Below are 20,812 nucleotides of genomic sequence, written 5' to 3'. Positions count from 1 at the left end.
TTATACTCGAGTCAATACGTTTTCCCATTTTTTTGTGATAAAATTAGGTGCCTCGGCTTATATTCGGGTTGGCTTTTACTTGAGTATATATGGTAGTTTCAGCTTCTAACCTGTTCAGTTCCCAAACCTAAAGGGGAGGACTTCACACATCTTGGATCTTAAAACAATGTCTTCAAGCCCAGATATTCCTTGGTCATCTCCCTTTAGTAGGGGTACTTTGCTTTTCTACATCAATGTGCTGGCCCCAGTAACTATTAGCCCTACTGTGCTCTCCTAGGATCCTTCGATGACCTCCTGTTGGAGTAGCATCTGGCCTGGGCTCTGTTGGGTAACATGGATTTGTTTACAGCAATTCAAATGGATCTTGAACCTTTAAAAATAGTCACTGGACCACGACTCCTCATTTAGAGATATTTGCATCTAGTCTTGGACCTAGCTCAGGCCAGAGGTACTTCCACAGGAGAAACGTCAGACTCTTCATTCTCCGATATGAGTTCTCCAGTCCAGGAGTCATTCAACTTTCTGCTTTTTCGTCCCAGACATGATGGTAGCCTTCTTCAAGATATCTTCATTTGCCCAGTTTTGTGTCAGGCTTCTGCAATGCAACAAGTCAATTGGGTCTCTAAGCAGAGTCTACTGGAGGATCATCTGATCCAGATTCAGTTAGAAAATGCTCTATCAGTTATCAGGGGGAAAATAGAAGTCCTGCTATGGTAAGAACAATGGTTTGGATCCCGTTCTGGTCAGAACTTCACGTTCCAGCTTTGTCAGCCATGTACATTCCAGGTGTAGACAAATGGAAGGCGGATTTCTTAGCTAGCAGCACCTGGGTTCTGCAGAGCGGTCCCTTCCAGGACCTATTGTAGGCGAGGAGCACCAGATGTGGACTTTTGGCCTCTAGGTTCAACAACAGAAAGGTTTGTCTTTAGCTACCAGCATTCTCAAGCAAAAGCAGTGCTCGGGTGGCTCTGTTGGATCAGTACACCCTGAATTCTATTCCCCCTTCAGTCCATCATGAATGCTGCTGCCAGACTCATCCACCTTACCAACCGCTCTGTCTCTGCTGCTCCTCTGTCAATCCCTCCACTGGCTTCCGCTCGCCCAACGAATTAAATTCAAAATACTAACTACTACCTACAAAACCATCCACAACTCTGCCCCCAGCTACATCACTGACCTAGTCTCTAAATACCAACCTAATCGTTCTCTTCGTTCTTCTCAAGACCTCCTGCTCTCTCATCACCTCCTCCCATGCTCGTCTCCAGGACTTTTCCAGAGCCTCTCCAAGCCTATGGAACTCCTTACCCCAATCTGTCCGTCTATCTCCTTCTCTATTAGCTTTTAGAGGATCCCTGAAAACCCTCCTCTTCAGAGATGCCTATACTACCCACACCTAACAACTGTATTGTAATTTTGTTCCATCTGATCACCCCCCACATCTACTACCCTTTGTTCCACTTGACCCGCAAACTGTTGGCGCTATATAAATCCTGTATAATAATAATAATAATAATAATAATAATCATCTCTGCTTTCTTTTTTGCCCCTGAATCATCTTCTCTGTCTGTTTTGCATGAAAAAAAAAAAAAAAAAGACGTTTAAATTTTTTTTTATATGATGGGAATGTATATCTATTTACTAATGCTAGCAGAATATTAAAAATAGTCAATGTTGATTGGGAGCGTGAAGTTCCACTTTAACTCATAGTGAGCCTTCACTTTTTCCAAATGAGCTGAATTCCTGAAATTCCAGGACTGTGCTTCACCCTTTCCTGTCAAGGTGCACTGCACTAAATCTGGAGTGCTTCTAAGCAACGACCAACTGTTTGTCAGATCTGTAAGGCTGCCACTTTGTCTTCTGTTTACACATTCCGTTTGTTCTGGCAGGAGAATGTTTCAGTCTCATCTGATGCCAGCTTCTGGCACAGGGTCCTTCAGGTGGCTCTATAAGCTGCCGCCAGGTCCCATTTCTTACAAAGCCATCCACAGCTCGCCCCCAGCTACATAATTAGCCTAGTCTCAAAATATTAACCTAATCGTTCTCTTCGTTCCTCCCAAGACCTCCTGCTCTCTAGCTCCCTCTTCACCTTCTATGCTAGTCTCCAAGACTTTTCCAGAGCCTCTCTCATCCTATGGAACTCCCTACCCCGATCTGTCTGATTATGTCCTACTCTGTTTGCTTTTAGACGATCCCTGAAAAGCTCCTTCAGAGAAGAATATCCTGCCCCCACCTAACAACTGTACTTTTATTTTTTTTCTCAGCTCCCCCCCCCCCCCAATGTTATTATCATTTGTATATCACTCGACCCTCCTTTCTAGATTGTAAGCCCCCACGATCAAGGCCCTCTGATTCCTTCTGTATTAAATTGTATTGTCTGCCCTTGTGTTGTAAAGTGCTGCACACACTGTTGGCGTCATATAAATCCTGTATAACAATTTCCGTTTTTCTTGCCTGGTAGCATTTGTTTGCTGTGTTCCTATCTGTTAGTAAGACTTCCTGTAGGATTTTTGGACTTTATTTTAATCCTTTTCTTTATGGCAATTAGGGGACACTTACCTTCCTAAGTTCATGATCATGCTCTTAGTACTATTTTACAAAAATAACTGAGCCATGCTGGTAGCAGGAGTTATCTTGACTTGGTCTACAATTTTCTGTTGGCTAGTGCCTAATCCCCTCCCATAGGTGGCAACAGAACCGCCATCAGGCATTACACCTATAAGGTGCCCGGCTGCCCAATGGTCCCCAGGGCCCCTTACAGTCCTGGCCGACCCCCCTCCAGCTGTAATTTTTTTTCTATTTACAATTTTTTTGCATTACACCTGTAAGGGGCCCTATGGTCCCCAGGCGCTTATTATCTCGCGTCAGGAGAGAAGAGATTACAATTGTTTTTTTTCTTCAGCCCCCCCCCCCCCCCCGGTTCCCTGCTCCAGGGGGGCCCTGCCCCGTGTGAAAGGGCCCTTAGGGTGCTAGCACACATCTTTCTCTTCAGCCTCAGCTGCACTGGACAGGGAATGAATGGGAAGTGCTCTGTGCCGAGCGGCTTCTTGTTCATTCACAAACTATAGCATAGTAAACGCGATTATTTATTTATCTTTTTTATTGGGGAGTACAGCTACTTTCGATCAAGTACTCCCTGATACCGAATACCGATACATTGTGGTGAGATTTGCGATAATACAAAAAAAAAATTGGCACAAATAATACTGCAAAGACCGCATTCCTGTCCAAATCGCATGTGATTTCCCCCCATGCTTGTGTATGGAAGGGGAAAAGCGCCATCTAGTGGGCATTCGATTAAACATGTTAGAACTCACAGTACATGTCTGGCCAAAAATCTGCATAGGTGTCCTGGTCCTGCCGATGATGGAAAAATCACAGCCGCTGGAGGTGCTTTCAGGGCTGGAGGAGAAGTTCTGGGACCCCATAGGGATAGGGCGTGATTTGCTGTCATCGGCAGGACTAACACCTGTGCAGGCTTTGCATTTGAACAGATATTTACTGTGTGTTCTGTTTTTTTTTTTTTTTTTTTATAAACTGCCCACTAGATGGCACTTTTCCCTTTCTATACACGCACGCGAGTGGTGGGGGGAATTGCATGCGATTTGCACAGTGCACCACATTCCTGTTCAAATCGTATGCGATTCTTTGCTGTGTGATTTGCGCCTATTCATTTAAAAAATCGCACTAAAAAGTATCGGTATCAGGAGCGTTTGCGCGAGTACTGATACTCGCGCAAATGCTTGTTATCGGCACTGGTGCATCCCGAGAAGCTACTGATCCCAAAAGCTCTTTTTCGCTATCTGTAAGGGGATCACTATTCCCACTGACCGCCAGGCTAATGTACCCTGAGCTGTACATATGGTAAACATTAGCAGGGGTTCCCTGAGACCTGAAAGTTATTTCAAGGGTTCCTCCATGTTAAAACGGTTGAGAATCTGTTTTAGAGAATAAAAAAGTCCAACTACAAAGCCGCCAGAGGAGGGCAATGTGTGTAAGATTTGTTTGGTTCTAGCACCCTCTAGTGGCAAATTCTCACTTTTTTTTTTTTTTTGCTATTGGGTTTTTATTCTGTTCTACCCCAAAGTCAGGATCCATTTGCTGTTTTCCTCTATCTCTCATTTCCTGTAGTGATTTAGATTGCCTGTATTGGCAGGCTCACATTTTCCATCATATGAAATTAGAAATGATTCTAAAGTGATACTTAAAGGAACACTAAAGGTACAATTTTTTTTTTTTTTTAAATAACATTCATGTTATACTTACCTCCACTGTGCAGATCGTTTTGCACAGAGTGACCCGGATCCGTGTCTTCTGGGGTCCCTCGGCGGCTGTCTCGGCTCCTCCTCGCAAAAGCTTTCCACGTTCATGCGAGCTCCCTCGCATGGTGGAAAGCTTTTGCGAGCACGCTCCCGTGATACAGCAGCGGCCATAGCCGCCGACTGTATCACTCGGCCCCGCCCCCCGGCGTGCCGCTTCATCCGCTGTGATTGACAGCAGCGCCAGCCAATGGCTGCGCTGCTATCAATCCGCCCAGCCTAGCCAATCAACGGCCAGGCTGGGAACCGAGCAGGATGACAAGCACGCGCCCGGGACTTTCGAACGGTGAGGTAAGTAAAACGGGGGCTTGGGGGGGGGGGGGGGGGTGCTGTCAGATGTTTTTTTACCTTAATGCATAGGATGCATTAAGGTAAAAAAACTTTTACCTTTACAAACCCTTTAACCATTATGCAGCCAAATGACCAGGCCACTTTTTGCGATTCCGCACTGCATCGCTTTAACTGACAATTGCGCGGTCGTGCGACGTGGCTCCCAAACACAATTGACGTCCTTTTTTCCCCACAAATAGAGCTTTCTTTTGGTGGTTTCCTGATCACCTCTGCGGTCTTTATTTTTTGCGCTATTAACAAAAATAGAGCGATAATTTTTTTAAAAAAAATCAATATTTTTAACTTTTTGCTATAATAAATATCCCCCAAAAAATATATAAAAAAATGTTTTCCCTTAGTTTCGGCCGATACGTATTCTTCTACATATTTCTGGTAAAAAAAATTGCAATAAGCGTTTATTGATCGGTTTGCGCAAAAGTTTACAAAAGAGGGGATAGATTTATGGTATTTTTATTATTATTATTTTTATTAGTAATGGTGGTGATCTGGTGATATTGCGGAGGACAGATCCGACACTTTTGACACATTTTTGGGACCATTGACAATCACACAGCGATCGGTGCTATAAAAATGCACTGATTACTGTATAAATGTCACTGGCAGGGAAGGGGTTAACACTAGGGGGCTATCAAGGGGTTAACTGTGTTCCCTAGGTGTGTTCTAAGGGCCCTTTCACACGGGGCGGATCAGTAATGATCCGCCTCCGTGTGTCCGTCAGCTCAGCGGGGATCCTCCGTAAAATCCCCGCTGAGCCGTCGGCTGACAGGGCGGTCCCCGCACACTGTGCAGGGACCGCCCTGTCTTTCCTTCGCTCTCCCCTATGGGGGGATCGGATGAACACGGACCGTATGTCCGTGTTCACCCGATCCGCCAGACGGAAGAAAAATAGGATTTTCTTCTGTCCGAAAAAATCGGAGCTTTGCGGAGGCGGGTGATTACGGGTGTCAGCAGATGGTCGTCCGCTGACACCCGCAATCACATAGGGACCAATGTATGTCCCGTTTTCATCTGCAACGTATGGATGAAAATGCGGACATACGGCCCGCACATGTGAAAGGGGCCTTACCGTGGGTGGGGGATAAGACTGACTAGATGAGGAGAGAGATCGGTGTTCATACTTAGTATGAACACACGATCTGTCTCCTCTCCCCTGAGAGAACCGGGATCTTTGTGTTTACACACACAGATCCCGTTCTCGCCTGTGTCACGAGCGACCGCGGGTGCCCGGTGGTCATCGCACCCGCCAGGCACTCGCATTGGCTATGTCATCGAGCAGCGGGCACCCCCTAAAGGCCAAAAGGCGAACTGACGTTCAGTTACATTGGTGCGCCCAGGGGAGCCAACCTGCCGCAGTACAACTGGGAAGGGGTTAAGCTTTCAGCGCTGTCACACTTTGAATGACAATTGCGCGGTCATGTTATGCTGTAACTATGTGAAGTTGTTATCATTTTCTTTCCACAAATAGAGCTTTCTTTTGGTGGTATTTAATCACTTCTGGGGTTTTTATTTTTTCCTCAAAAAAAAAAAAAAAAAAATAAACATTTTGAAACTGTTTCTTATTTTTTGTCATTCAATTTTATAAATAAGTAATTTTTCTCCTTCACTGATGAGGTGGCACTTATGGGCATTGATTACACAGATCGGGAGGCGCGCTAGAGTGATCGGTCAGGAAAGCCATCATATGACATCCACCCAGAATGAGAGCCGCACCGTCCAGCTGTCATTTGACAGGGGGCGGGCGGCAAGTGGCGGCAACTCTATAGGTGCCTTCTCTGTGCATTACATTGGTCTCAGAACCTGTGTTATGTGTTCGGGTTTAAAGGGATGAGGTGGCAACCCTAGTGTGAACACCCATGCGACCCCATTCTGGTGGGGACAAAAAAAAAAGGGTCCTGCATGAGTTTGGCCTGAATGCAATGCAAATTTAACCATATAGGCCGAATCTGCACAGCAATGCAGTGCGAATCACATGCGATATCTGGCATTGCACGTGTGTGAACCAGCCCTAAGGAGCAAAGCTACATTTTTGACAACAAAATCCTAAATAACAAGAATTCAACTACAGGTGAGTGTAATTATTCATTAAACAGATGATTGAGGCTGGGTTCACACTTGTCCTACAAATGGTCCTACATTGGGAGCCTCATGTAGCATTACATACACCTATTGTGTGTTACATTATATACACCTATTGTGTGTTACATTATATACACCTATTGTGTGTTACATTATATACACCTATTGTGTGTTTACTTTACATACACCTATTGTGTGTTACATTATATACACCTATTGTGTGTTTACTTTACATTTAATACACCTATTGTGTGTTACATTACATACACCTATTGTGTGTTGCATTACATACACCTATTGTGTGTTTACATTACATACACCTATTGTGTGTTACATTACATACACCTATTGTGTGTTTACATTACATACACCTATTGTGTGTTACATTACATATACCTATTGTGTGTTTACATTACATACACCTATTGTGTGTTACATTACATACACCTATTGTGTGTTGCATTACATACACCTATTGTGTGTTTACATTACATACACCTATTGTGTGTTACATTACATACACCTATTGTGTGTTTACATTACATACACCTATTGTGTGTTACATTATAAACACCTATTGTGTGTTTACATTACATACACCTATTGTGTGTTACATTACATATACCTATTGTGTGTTTACTTTACATTAAATACACCTATTGTGTGTTACATTATATACACCTATTGTGTGTTACATTACATACACCTATTGTGTGTTACATTACATACACCTATTGTGTGTTACATTACATACACCTATTGTGTGTTTACATTACATACACCTATTGTGTGTTACATTATATACACCTATTGTGTGTTACATTACATACACCTATTGTGTGTTACATTACATACACCTATTGTGTGTTACATTACATATACCTATTGTGTGTTTACTTTACATTAAATAGACCTATTGTGTGTTACATTGCATACACCTATTGTGTGTTTACATTACATACACCTATTGTGTGTTAAATTATATATAGCTATTGTGTGTTTACATTACATACACCTATTGTGTGTTACATTACATATACCCATTGTGTGTTTACATTACAAATACCTATTGTGTGTTTACATTACATATACCTATTGTGTGTTACATTACATACACCTATTGTGTGTTTACTTTACATTAAATACACCTATTGTGTGTTGACATTAAATACACCTATTGTGTGTTACATTATATACACCTATTGTGTGTTTACATTACATACACCTATTGTGTGTTACATTACATATACCTATTGTGTGTTTACATTACATACACCTATTGTGTGTTTACATTACATACACCTATTGTGTGTTTACATTACATACACCTATTGTGTGTTACATTACATACACCTATTGTGTGTTACATTACATACACCTATTGTGTGTTACATTACATATACCTATTGTGTGTTTACTTTACATTAAATACACCTATTGTGTGTTGACATTAAATACACCTATTGTGTGTTACATTACATACACTTATTGTGTGTTACATTACATACACCTATTGTGTGTTACATTACATATACCTATTGTGTGTTACATTACATACACCTATTGTGTGTTACATTACATACACCTATTGTGTGTTACATTACATACATCTATTTTGTGTTACATTACATATACCTATTGTGTGTTTACTTTACATTAAATACACCTATTGTGTGTTACATTACATACACCTATTGTGTGTCACATTACATACACCTATTGTGTGTTACATTACAGACATCAGTGTCTATTTTATATTTGGCCCTCACATGGGGCTCTCTAGTACCCCACAATGGACCGGCCAGCAGTGATTGGGCCCTGACTGAGGGTCAGCCTTGAATTTGGCGGGAAAAGTCATGCCAGACAAAGCATTTTCCTCATGCAGCAGATTGCAGTACATAGGAATGTCCACACGGTGGCAGGAGTGTACAGGCTGGAAGGGAAGAGATCGTAGACTGCAGTTCTGCCTATTGTCCACTCGTTTTTAGAATGGCGCTAACGAACCGTTCTTGCCAGTATGCCAGCTGTACCTCAGATTGTCCACTGGGGGCAGCAGAGAATGGCTGTGCGGAGGTACGTACTATTTAGGTGGCGTCAGACTTTAGATTGCAGTTCCCCAAAACGTACGCCGGGTGGCGACCGAGTACAGCCGAGAGCCGGGCCGTCGGCCGGCGTTGTGTGGAAATTCCCGGGCCGGGTACCTCAGGCTGATCTCCGGGAGATGAGAGGCGGGGTGCGGGCCGGGACCCCGGGGGGGCAGGAGGAGGCGGGGAGGGGCCCTAAGGAGGGGGGAGGACAGAGAGGGCCTCATGAGGTAGATGTGTCTGAGGGGACAGGGGGACAGAGAGCTGAGGAGTCAGGGGAGCAGACATTTGGGGTGTCAGAGGGGCTGGAAGGTGGGGTGTGTGGAAGGACAGGGGTGCAGGAAGGTGAAGAGATAGGGGTGCAGGCAGGTGGGATGTCTGAGGGACCCGGGGTTCAGGAATTTCGGGTGTCTGGGGTTACAGGGGTGCAGGAAGGTGAAGAGATAGGGGTGCAGACAGGTGAGGTGTCTGAGGGACCCGGGGTTCAGGCATTTGGGGTGTCAGGAGTGCAGGAAGGTGAAAAGATAGGGGTGCAGACAGGTGAGGTGTCTGAGGGACCCAAGGTTCAAGGATTTGGGGTGTCTGAGGGGACGGGAATGCTGGAATTTGGGGCATCTGAAGGGACAGAGTTTCAGGGATTTGGGGTGTCTGAGGGGACAGGAATGCTGGAATTTGGGGTGTCTGAGGGGACAGGAATGCTGGAATTTGGGGTGTCTGAGGGGACAGGAATGCTGGAATTTGGGGTGTCTGAGGGGACAGAGTTTCAGGGATTTGGGGTGTCTGAGGGGACAGAGTTTCAGGGATTTGGGGCATCTGAGGGGACAGGAATGCTGGAATTTGTGGTGTCTAAGGGGACAGGTGTTCAGGAATTTTGGGTGTCTGGGGTTACAGGGGTACAGGAAGGTGAAGAGATAGGGGTGCATACAAGTGGGGTGTCTGAGGGGACAAGAGTGCATAAATTAGGGGTGTCTGAGGGGACAGGAATGCTGGAATTTTGGGGGTCTGGGGTTACAGGGGTACAGGAAGGTGAAGAGATAGGGGTGCATACAAATGGGGTGTCTGAGGGGACAAGAGTGCAGAAATTAGGGGTGTCTGAGGGGACAGGAGTGCAGAAATTAGGGGTGTCTGAGGGGACAGGAGTGCAGAAATTAGGGGTGTCTGAGGAGACAGGAGTGCAGAACGATGAAGAGTCAGGTGTGCATACAAGTGGGGTGTCTGCGGGGACAGGAGTGCAGAAATTAGGGGTGTCTGAGGGGACAGGAGTGCAGAAATTAGGGGTGTCTGAGGAGACAGGAGTGCAGAACGATGAAGAGTCAGGTGTGCATACAAGTGGGGTGTCTGCGGGGACAGGAGTGCAGAAATTAGGGGTGTCTGAGGGGACAGGAATGCAGAACGGTGAAGAGTCAGGGGTGCAGGATTTTGGGGTGTCTGAGATGACAGGAGTATGGGAAGGTGAGTTGCGTGGAAGGACAGGAGAGGTACAGGAAGGTGAAGAGATAGGAGTGCAGACAGGTGGGATGTCTGAGGGACCCGGGGTTCAGGGATTTGGGGTGTCTGGGGTTACAGGGGTACAGGAAGGTGAAGAGATAGGGGTGCAGACAGGTGGGATGTCTGAGGGGACAATGGTTCAGGAATTAGGGGTGTCTGAGGGAACAGTGGTGCAGGAATTTGGGGTGTCTGACAGGACAGGTGTGCAGGAATTAGGGGCATCTGAGGGGACAGTGGTGCAGGAATTTGGGGCGTCTGAGAAGACAGTGGTGCAGGAATTTGGGGTGTCTGAGGTTACAGGGGTGCAGGAATTTGTGGTGTCTGAGGTTACAGTAGTGCAGGAATTTGGGGTATCTGAGGGGACATTGGTGCAGGAATTTGGGGTGTCTGAGGTTACAGGGGTGCAGGAATTTGGGGTATCTGAGGGGACAGGGGTGCAGGAATTAGAGGTATCTGAGGTTACAGTGGTGCAGGAATTTGGGGTATCTGAGGGGACAGTGGTGCAGGAATTTGGGGTATCTGAGGGGACAGGGGTGCAGGAATTTTGGGTATCTGAGGGTACAGGGGTGCAGGAATTAGGGGTATCTGAGGGGACAGTGGTGCAGGAATTAGGTGTGTCTGAGGGGACAGGGGTGCAAGAATTAGGGGTATCTGAGGTTACAGGGGTGCAGGAATTAGGGGTGTCTGAGTGGACAGTGGTGCAGGAATGTGGGGAATCTGGGGGTACAAGGGTGCAGGAATTAGGGGTGTCTGAGGGGACAGTGGTGCAGGAATTAGGGGCATCTAAGGGGACAGTGGTGCAGGAATTTGGGGTATCTGAGGGGACAGTGGTGCAGGAATTTGGGGTGTCTGAGGGGACAGGGGTGCAGGAATTTGGGGTATCTGACGGTACAGGGGTGCAGGAATTAGGGGTATCTGAAGGTACAGGGGTGCAGGAATTTGTGGTGTGTGAAGGTACAGGGGTGCAGGAAGGTGATCTGTTTTGGGGTCCAGCACAGAAACATTTTGTGGCCCCGGGGAAGGAACGGCAGAAGATTGCAGAGGTTCAGGAAGGGTTAATGACGAAGGGGAAGGGGATTGGTGTAGATGAGGAAGAAGCCGCCGGTTTGTGTATAATGCAGAAGCTGGAAGAAGTGGCGGGCCCGGCACCAATGACCCCGGAGGAGACCGCCCTGAATTACGCCCAGCTGCTCACTGCTGACACCTGCACAGAGGTTTGTATCCAATCTGAACACATCGTGTGACCCGGGTGTACCAGGCACCACACTGCTGCATCACTCCATGTATTACAGAGCTGTCCCATCACACGCCCCTGACAGCGCTCCTCCGCCTGTAAAAACACGAGTCCTGACCTATCAGATGGTTCTTTGTACCTGTGCTGGAAAAATTATGCCTGGGTGACACGCTGCCCATAGAAAGCAAATGTCATTTATATCATTCATTGAATCGCCCCCTACGTGTAACACAGACATGTCACCTTCAGTTTTTGGGGCGCGACCTGCAGCAAAACCCCAACTCCGCTCCATTAGAGGGACAGATATCTATCGTCCCCCTGAGAAGACACAGGGGGCCTCCACAGAAATGTTCACCATTCTTCTTTTTGAACTTTCATTTAAACATATTCTGTGCCTCAAAATGTCTTTACAATCCCAGATATTACTTTATAAAAGTAGCAGTGACATCATCACTGTGCTGTACATGACCTGAGCAGAGCCGTGGGAGGGGCCTAGAGGTCTCCTCCCACTACAGGCTGTCTGCAGAAAAAGGACAGGAGGGGGCGGAGACGAATCCAGTTCCCCTGCACGGGTAGAGAGAGCAGCAGGGAGCGGTCTTTGGTAGAGGAAGCTCGCTGTGGATTATTGACCAAATCTTTGGATCCCTGAATCACTACCCCAGAATACGTCTGTCAATGAGGACTTATGTCTTATGGGCAGCACAGTGGCTTATTCAAACCTTGGCCAAGGCACCCTGGTGGCACTCTATTGGGGGGGTCAGTGCAGCTCTAGTTCTCGCTTCAAACATGGAGCCACTAAATAAGTAAAGTTCCAGGGTTGAGGTGCACTGATAACCAAAGTATGGGAAGGTGGTGCTTATTTCAGGTGGCTTAGTGGTTAGCGCTGAGGTCCTGTGTTCAAACCCTGACCAGGACATAGCTACGTGGTTGCTGTTTTGCTTATGTGGTACGCCAGTTTCCGCCCCCCACCCTCCAAAGACATGCTGGCGCTATAGCGTTAAAAATAACGCCTGCAATCCGCCCTTACACAGCTGCTCTATTCACTCCAGTGTGAAATCCCGAGGGCTTTCACACTGGGGCGGTGCGCTGGCAGGGCGTCAGAAAAAGTCCTGCAGCAGCTCCTAATGCGCTCCTGCCTATTGAAATCAATGTTCAGCGCCGCCGGCAATACTGTATCGGGGAATTGCGGGCGGTATTAACCCCTTTTCGGCCACTAGCGGGGGTTAAAAGTGGTTGAAATGCGCCGCAAATCCGACGATAAAATAGCAGCGTTTTACCGCAGACGCTATGGGCGGCACCGGTGTGAAAGGGGCCTAAGTTGGACCTTGGAAGCGTTCCCTGTGGGTGGCTCAGTGGTTAGGTTATTTGGCCTCATAGCACTGAGGTCCTGTGTTCAAACCCTCGCCAGGACATTTTTTTCCAGGGTTGCTTTTTTTGCTTGCATGGCACTCCAGTTTTATTCCCACCTTTCAAAGACATGCTGGTAGGTTAATTGGTTCCTGTCCAATATGTCTGTAAGGATCTAAAAATCCAACGGCAAACCCTGGTGGCCATCTATTGGTGGGCCATTGCAGCTCTAGTTCTCGCTTCAAACATGGAGTCAATAATACAAGGTTCCGAGGTTTGAGGAGCACTGATGATCAAAGCATGAGATGAAAGTGTTTACTGCAGGTGGCTTAGTGGTTAGCTTGCTTTGCTTCATGGTGCTGAGGTCCTATGTTCAAACCTTGGCCAAGGCACCCTTGTGGCACTCTATTGAGGGGGCCAGTGCAGCTCCAGTTCCCACCTAAAACATGGAGTCTCTAAAACAAGGTTTGAAGAGCACTGTTAACTGAAGCATGAGATATAAGCATTCACTGTGGGTGGCTCAGTGGTTAGGTTGTTTGTCCTCATAGCACTGAGGTCCTGTGTTCAAACCCTCGCCAGGACATTTTTTCCATGGTTGCTTTTTTTCTTTGCATGGCACTCCAGTTTTTTTCCCACCCTCCAAAGACATGCTGGTAGGTTTATTGGTTCCTGTCCAATATGTCTGTAAGGATCTAAAAATCTAACGGCAGACCCTGGTGGCCATCTATTGGTGGGCCATTGCAGCTCTAGTTCTCGCTTCAAATATAGAGTCAATAATACAAGGTTCCGAGGTTTGAGGAGCACTGATGACCAAAGCATAAGACCAAAGCGTTTACTGCAGGTGGCTTAGTGGTTAGCTTGCTTTGCTTCATGGTGCTGAGGTCCTATGTTCAAACCCTGGCCAAGGCACCCTTGTGGCACTCCATTGAGGGGCCAGTGCAGCTCCAGTTTCCACCTAAAACATGGAGTCACTAAAACAAGGTTCCAAGGTTTGAGGAGCACTGTTAACTGAAGAATGAGATATAAGCATTCACTGAGGGTGGCTTACTGGTTAGCTTTTTTTGCTTCATGGTGCTGAGGTCCTATGTTCAAACCCTGGCCAAGGCACTATCTCCATGGTTGCCGTTTTGCATGCATGGTACTCCGGTTTCTTCCCATCCTTCAAAAACATGTTTTTAGGTTATTTTTCTCCTGACTAAACTGGACCTAAAAAGGTACCAAGTTTTGAGGTGCACCAATGATGAAAAAAAAGATTGAATAGTTCCTTGAGGGTGCTTAGTGTTTAGCTTATTTGGCCCCATACTGCTGATATTCCGTGTTCAGACCCTGGCCAAGACCCTATCTCCATGGTTGCCCTTTTGCTTGCATGGTACTCCGGTTTCCTCTCACCCTCCAAAGACTTGCTGGTGGGTTAATTGGCTCCTGACTAAATTGTCTCTACTATGTCTGTGGGGGTCTAACAGTAGACCCTGGTGGCACTCCATTGGGGGGCCAGTGCAGCTCTCATACTTTCGTCAAGCAGGGATTCGCTAAATAAGTAAAGTTCCAGGATTGCGGTGCACTGATAACCAAAGTATGAGATAGAGATGTCTATTGCGGGTGGCTTAGTGGTTAGTGTTTTGCCTCATAGCACTGAGGTCCTGTGTTCAAACCCTGGCCAGGACATATCTACATGGTTGCCATGCTTGCATGTCTACTCCAAATATATGCTGGTAAGTTGGTCCCTGGACCTGTTCACTGCGGGTGGCTCAGTAATTAGCTTCCTTGGCCTCATAGCACTGAGGTCCTGTGTTCAAACCCTGGCCAGGACATATCTACATGGTTGCTCTTTTGCTTGCGTGTCTACTCCAAAGATAAGTTGGTCCCTTTACGTGTTCACTGTGGGTGGCTCAGTGATTATCTCATTTGGCCTCATAGCACTGATGTCCTGTGTTCAAACCCTTGCCAGGACAGTATCTCCATGGGTGCCTTTTTGTTTGCATGGCATTCCGTTTTTCTCCCACCCTTTAAAGACATGCTGGTAGGTTAATTGGTTCCTGTCCAATATGTCTGTAAGGATCTAAAAATCCAATGGCAGACCCTGGTGGCCATCTATTGGTGGGCCATTGCAGCTCTAGTTCTCGCTTCAAACATGGAGTCAATAATACAAGGTTCCGAGGTTTGAGGAGCACTGATGACCAAAGCATGAGATGGAAGCATTTACTGCAGGTGGCTTAGTGGTTAGCTTGCTTTGCTTCATGGTGCTGAGGTCCTATGTTCAAACCCTGGCCAAGGCACCCTGGTGGCACTCCATTGAGGGGGCCAGTGCAGCTCTAGTTCTTGCTTCAAACATGGAGCCACTAAATAAGTAAAGTTTCAGGTTTGAGGTGCACTGATAACCAAAGTATGGGAAGGTGGTGCTTATTTCCGGTGGCTTAGTGGTTAGCACTAAGGTCCTGTGTTCAAACCCTGACCAGGACATAGCTATGTGGTTGCTGTTTTTCTTGTGTGGTACGCCAGTTTCCGCCCCCACCCTCCAAAGACATGCTGGCGCTATAGCGTTAAAAATAACGCCTGCAATCTGCCCTTACACAGCTGCTCTATTCACTCCAGTGTGAAAGCCCGAGGGCTTTCACACTGGGGCAGTGCGCTGGCAGGGCGTCAGAAAAAGTCCTGCAGCAGCTCCTAATGCGCTCCTGCCCATTGAAATCAATGTTCAGCGCCGCCGGCAATACTGTATCGGGGAATTGCGGGCGGTATTAACCCCTTTTCGGCCACTAGCGGGGGTTAAAAGCGCCCCGCTAGTGGCTGAAATGCGCCGCAAATCAGACGATAAAATAGCAGCGTTTTACCGCAGACGCTATAGGCAGCACCAGTGTGAAAGGGGCCTAAGTTGGACCTTGGAAGCGTTCCCTGTGGGTGGCTCAGTGGTTAGGTTATTTGGCCTCATAGCACTGAGGTCCTGTGTTCAAACCCTCGCCAAGACATTTTTTCCAGGGTTGCTTTTTTTGCTTGCATGGCACTCCAGTTTTATTCCCACCTTTCAAAGACATGCTGGTAGGTTAATTGGTTCCTGTCCAATATGTCTGTAAGGATCTAAAAATCCAATGGCAGACCCTGGTGGCCATCTATTGGTGGGCCATTGCAGCTCTAGTTCTCGCTTCAAACATGGAGTCAATAATACAAGGTTCCGAGGTTTGAGGAGTACTGATGACCAAAGCATGAGACGGAAGCGTTTACTGCAGGTGGCTTAGTGGTTAGCTTGCTTTGCTTCATGGTGCTGATGTCCTGTGTTCAAACCCTGGCCAAGGCACCCTTGTGGCACTCCAGTTCCCACTGAAAACATGGAGTCACTAAAAAAACAAGGATTGAGGAGCACTGTTAACTGAAGCATGAGATATAAGCATTCACTGAGGGTGACTTAGTGGTTAGCTTTTTGTTGCCTCATAGTGCCAAGGTCCTGCGTTCAAACCCTGGTCAAGGCACTATCTCCATGCTTTCCGTTTTGCATGCATGGTACTCCAGTTTCTTCCCACCCTCCAAAAACATGTTTTTAGGTTCATTTATTCCTGATCAAACTGGGCCTAAAAGGGTTCTAAGGTTTGAGGTGCACCGATGATCAAAGCACAAAATTGAAGAATTCCTTGAGGGCGGCTTATTGGTTAGCTTACTGACTAAATTGTCTTTACTATGTCTGTGCAGGTCTAACAGCAGACCCTTGCGGAACTCCATTGGGGGGGTCAGTGCAGCTCTTGTTTCTCGCTTCAAACATGGAGCCACTAAATAAGTAAAGTTCCAGGATTGCGGTGCACTGATAACCAAAGTATTCAGATGGAGTTGTTTTTTTCGGGTGGCTTAGTGGTTGGTGCAAACCCTGGCCAGGACATATCTACATGGTTGCCATGCTTGCGTGTCTACTCCAAAGATATGCTGGTAAGTTGGTTCCTGGACGTGTTCACTGTGGGTGGCTCAGTGATTAGCTTCCTTGGCCTCATAGTGCTGAGGTCCTGTGTTCAAACCCTCGCCAGGACACTATCTCCATGGATGCCTTTTTGTTTAATATGTCTGTAAGGATCTAAAAATCCAACGGCAGACCCTGGTGACCATCTATTGGTGGGCCATTACAGCTCTAGTTCTCGCTTCAAATATAGAGTCAATAAAACAAGGTTCCAAAGTTTGAGGAGCACTGATAACCAAAGCATGAGCTGAAAGTGTTTGCTACAGGTGGCTTAGTGTTTTTGTATTGCTTCATAGTGCTGAGGTCCTGTGTTCAAACCCTGGCCAAGGCACCCTGGTGGCACTCTATTGGGGGGGGGGGGGACATTGCAGCTCCAGTTCTCGCTTTGAATATGGAGTCACTGAAACAAGGTTCTTAAGGTTTGAGGAGCACTGTTAACTGAAGCATGAAGTGGACGCATTCACTGAGGGTGGCTTAGTGGTTAGCTTCTTTGCCTCATAGTGCTGAGGTCCTGTGTTCAAACCCTGGCCAAGGCACTTCATGTTTGCCATTTTTCTTGGTACTCTGGTTTCTTCTCACCCTCCAAAATCATGTTTTTAGGTTAATTTGCTCCTGACTAAACTGGCCCCAAAAAGGTTCCAAGGTTGAGGTGCACCAGTGATCAAAGCACAAGATTGAATAGTTCCTTGAGGGTGCTTAGTGTTTAGCTTATTTGGCCCCATACAGCTGATATCTTGTGTTCAGACCCTGGCCAAGACACTATCTTCATGGTTGCCCTTTTGCTTGCATGGTACTCCTGTTTTCTCCCACCCTTCAAAGACTTGCTGGTGGGTTAATTGGCTCCCCATTAAATTGGCCCAACTATGTCTGTGCGGGTCTAACAGCAGACCCCGGTGGCTAGGGTTGCCACCTCATCCCTTTAAAAAGGAACACATCTGAATTACACAGGTTCTGTGGCTGATTAAGGTGGTAATTAAACTCACGTGGTGCCTTATCTGCATTAAATTAGCCTCAGAATCTGTGTAATTCAGATGTGTTCCTTTTTAAAGGGATGAGGTGGCAACCCTACCGGTGGCACTCCATTGGGGGGGCCAGTGTATCTCTGATACTCTTGTCAAACATGGAGCCATTAATTAAGTAACGTTCCAGGTTTGAGGTGCACTGATAACCAAAGTATGAGGTGGAGATGGTTGTTGTGTGGGTGGCTTAGTGGTTTGTGTTTATGCCTCATAGCACTGAGGTCCTGTGTTCAAATCCTGGCCAGGACATATCTACATGGTTGCTGTTTTGCTTTGGTTGTACGCCACTTTCCTCCTACCCCTCCAAAGACATGCTGGTAAGACTCTCTAAAGTGTTCAATGAGGGTGGCTCAGTGGTTAGTGTATTTGACATCATAACTCTGAGGTCCTGTGTTTAAACCCTTGCCAAAGCACTATCTCCATTGTTTCCCCTTTTGCTTGCACATCACTCCTGTTTTCTCCCACCCTTCAAAGACATGCTGGTAGGTTAATTGGTTCCTGTCTAATAGCTGGACCTTCGGAGCGCGTGGTCCGGTAGCATGCACTCTAAATATCTCCTAAACCAGTGATGGAGAACCTTGGCACCCCAGACGTTTTGGAACTATGTTTTCCATGATGCTCATCTACACTGCAGTGTGCATCAACATCATGGGAATTGTAGTTCCAAAACATTTTGGGGTGCCGAGGTTCTCCATCACTGATTAGGAGATATTCATAGTACTTATGGGTGATCCTTACTATAGGCTTGCCTGTAGGTACAAGTGATAGTGCAGAGATTACTACCACTTTAAGACATGCCGGTTGGTAAATGGCCTGTATGTACATTGGTATGTATGTGTGATTAGATTGTAAGCTCCTTTTCAGCACTATATAAATACCTGTAATTAGGGTTGTCCCGATACCGATACTAGTATCGGTATCGGGACCGTTTCTGAGCATTTGCGGGAGTACTCGTACTCCCGCAAATACCCCCGATACCGAAATAGAATACTCTCCCCCCGCCGCCGCATCCCGCCGCTACACCGCATCCCCGCTTGGTTAAAACGGGCAGGGAACATTACAGCTTTGAATAGCTGTAGTCTTTCCCGCTGCGGCGCGTATATGCACTCCCCCTTGCTTGGGTGAACTGTCCAATCCCGAGCAAGGGGGAGTGTCTATACGCAGCGCGGCGCGGCGCGAAAGACTACAGCTATTCAAAGCTGTAATGTTCCCCGCCCGTATTAACCAAGCGACGGCGCGGCAGCATGTACGGTAAGGGGGACATGGCTGCATATATGGGGGGGACATGGCTGGATATAGGGGGGGGGGAGCATGGCTGGATATGGGGGGGGGCATGGCTGGATATGGGGGGGGGACATGGCTGCATATGGGGGGACATGGCTGTATATTGGGGGGGACATGGCTGCATATGGGGGGGGCATGGCTGCATATGGGGGGACATGGCTGCATATGGGGGGGACATGGCTGGATATGGGGGGGGGGACATGGCTGCAAATATGGGGGGGACATGGCTGCATATGTGGGGGGACATGGCTACATATGTGGGGGGACATGGCTGCATATATGAGGGGGACATGGCTGCATTTGTGGGGGGACATGGCTGCATTTGGGGACACATTTAAAAAAAAGTATCGGTATTCGGTATCGGCGAGTACTTGAAAAAAAGTATCGGTACTTGTACTCGGTCCTAAAAAAGTGGTATCGGGACAACCCTACCTGTAATAAATAAAAACGTTATTGATCGTTAATCTAAACGTATTCCTATTTAACAAGATTGTGTTTTATGTGTGTTTTTTTTTTATTATTTCCTGTCAGGCGCAAGGCTTGGAAAACGCCACCGAGGAGATGCTGACCCGCCTGGACGAGTTCTGCGCCATGGTGGACATGGTGAGTTCCATGTATATTATGAGCTGTTCCCTGTGTTGTTCACAAAGATGGCTGCCTGAGCACATAGAAAATGGAGCCGCACAACACTGCCCCTAAAGGCCTCTGCCTGGGCTGGGAGCTCCGTGTCTGCGCTGCTGCTGGCAGCTGTGAGGTGGGGGAGGGGGGGAGGATTGGGGTGACGTCATCTGTTATGCACTCAGCCTGCCGGTAGGTGTGCAGCAGACGTGCTGACGAAGCAGCCATATTACAAACAGCCTGCCAAAAAGAAAAAAAAAAAAAGGGCTATGCTTGTTCTTGCACAGAGCAGTTACATAACGGACACTAGGTGGCAGTAGAGCGAGCAAGTAGGTTAACGCAGATCACCGATCTCCATTTAACTTGTTCATGGCCTAGGTGCTGAGCTGGTATTTATAGTGCACGGTGCCAGGCAGGTCTGTTAACCCTCCGCGCTCTGTGAATGTTACACATCAATCACATAAAATTGCTGCAACTTTACTTTACGACCATCAATACCAATATACAAGTGCATTGTCCATGTGGAGCCACTATTTTATTGCAGCTAGAGCCATACAGGTTGAAGCGTTATTTCTCTGGCCTACTGGCTTTGTCCTAGGGTTGCCACCTCATCCCTTTAAAACTGAACACATATTATACAGGTTCTGTGGCTGATTAAGGTGGTAATTAAACTCACTTGGTGCCTTATCTGCATTAAAGCGGGGGTTCACCCAAAAATAAAATTTTAACATTACATTCAGCCGAGTTGTCCTAATGACAATCGGCTGTTTTATTTTTCTTCCCGTACATATCGTATTTTCACCGCCGCTTCCGGGTATGTCTTCTGCGGGACTGGGCGTTCCTATCTTATTGACAGGCTTCCGACCGTCGCATACAGCGCATCACGAGTTGCCGAAAGAAGTCGAACGTCGGTGCGGCTCTATACGGCGCCTGCGCACCGACGTTCGGCTTCTTTCGGCAACTCGTGACGCGTAGTATGCGACGGTCGGAAGCCTGTCAATCAGATAGGAACGCCCAGTCCCGCAGAAGACATACCCGGATGCGGCGGTGAAAATACG

The 20,812-nt window shown here is 47.0% G+C and overlaps 1 protein-coding gene across 2 annotated transcripts in view; it reads left to right on the top strand.

The window, feature by feature from the left end:
• Positions 1 to 8,856: 8,856 nt before the first annotated feature.
• BCAS4 (breast carcinoma amplified sequence 4) overlaps positions 8,857 to 20,812 on the top strand; it is a 118,548-nt gene continuing 106,592 nt past the window's right edge. Inside the window, exons 1-2 of one of the 2 annotated variants that reach the window (XM_040331833.1) lie at positions 8,857 to 11,529; positions 19,668 to 19,739. In XM_040331833.1, coding sequence (XP_040187767.1) covers positions 8,965 to 11,529; positions 19,668 to 19,739 — 2,637 coding nt within the window. In that variant the 5' untranslated portion in view covers positions 8,857 to 8,964. The remainder of the gene's footprint in view (positions 11,530 to 19,667; positions 19,740 to 20,812) is intronic. The other variant, XM_040331834.1, reaches the window with a different exon arrangement.

This window comes from Rana temporaria, chromosome 12, assembly GCF_905171775.1.
Source record: "Rana temporaria chromosome 12, aRanTem1.1, whole genome shotgun sequence".
Classification (NCBI taxonomy): Eukaryota; Metazoa; Chordata; class Amphibia; order Anura; family Ranidae; genus Rana; species Rana temporaria.
Note: the sequence above shows the minus strand (reverse complement) of the source record. Positions and strands in the feature narration are given on the sequence as shown.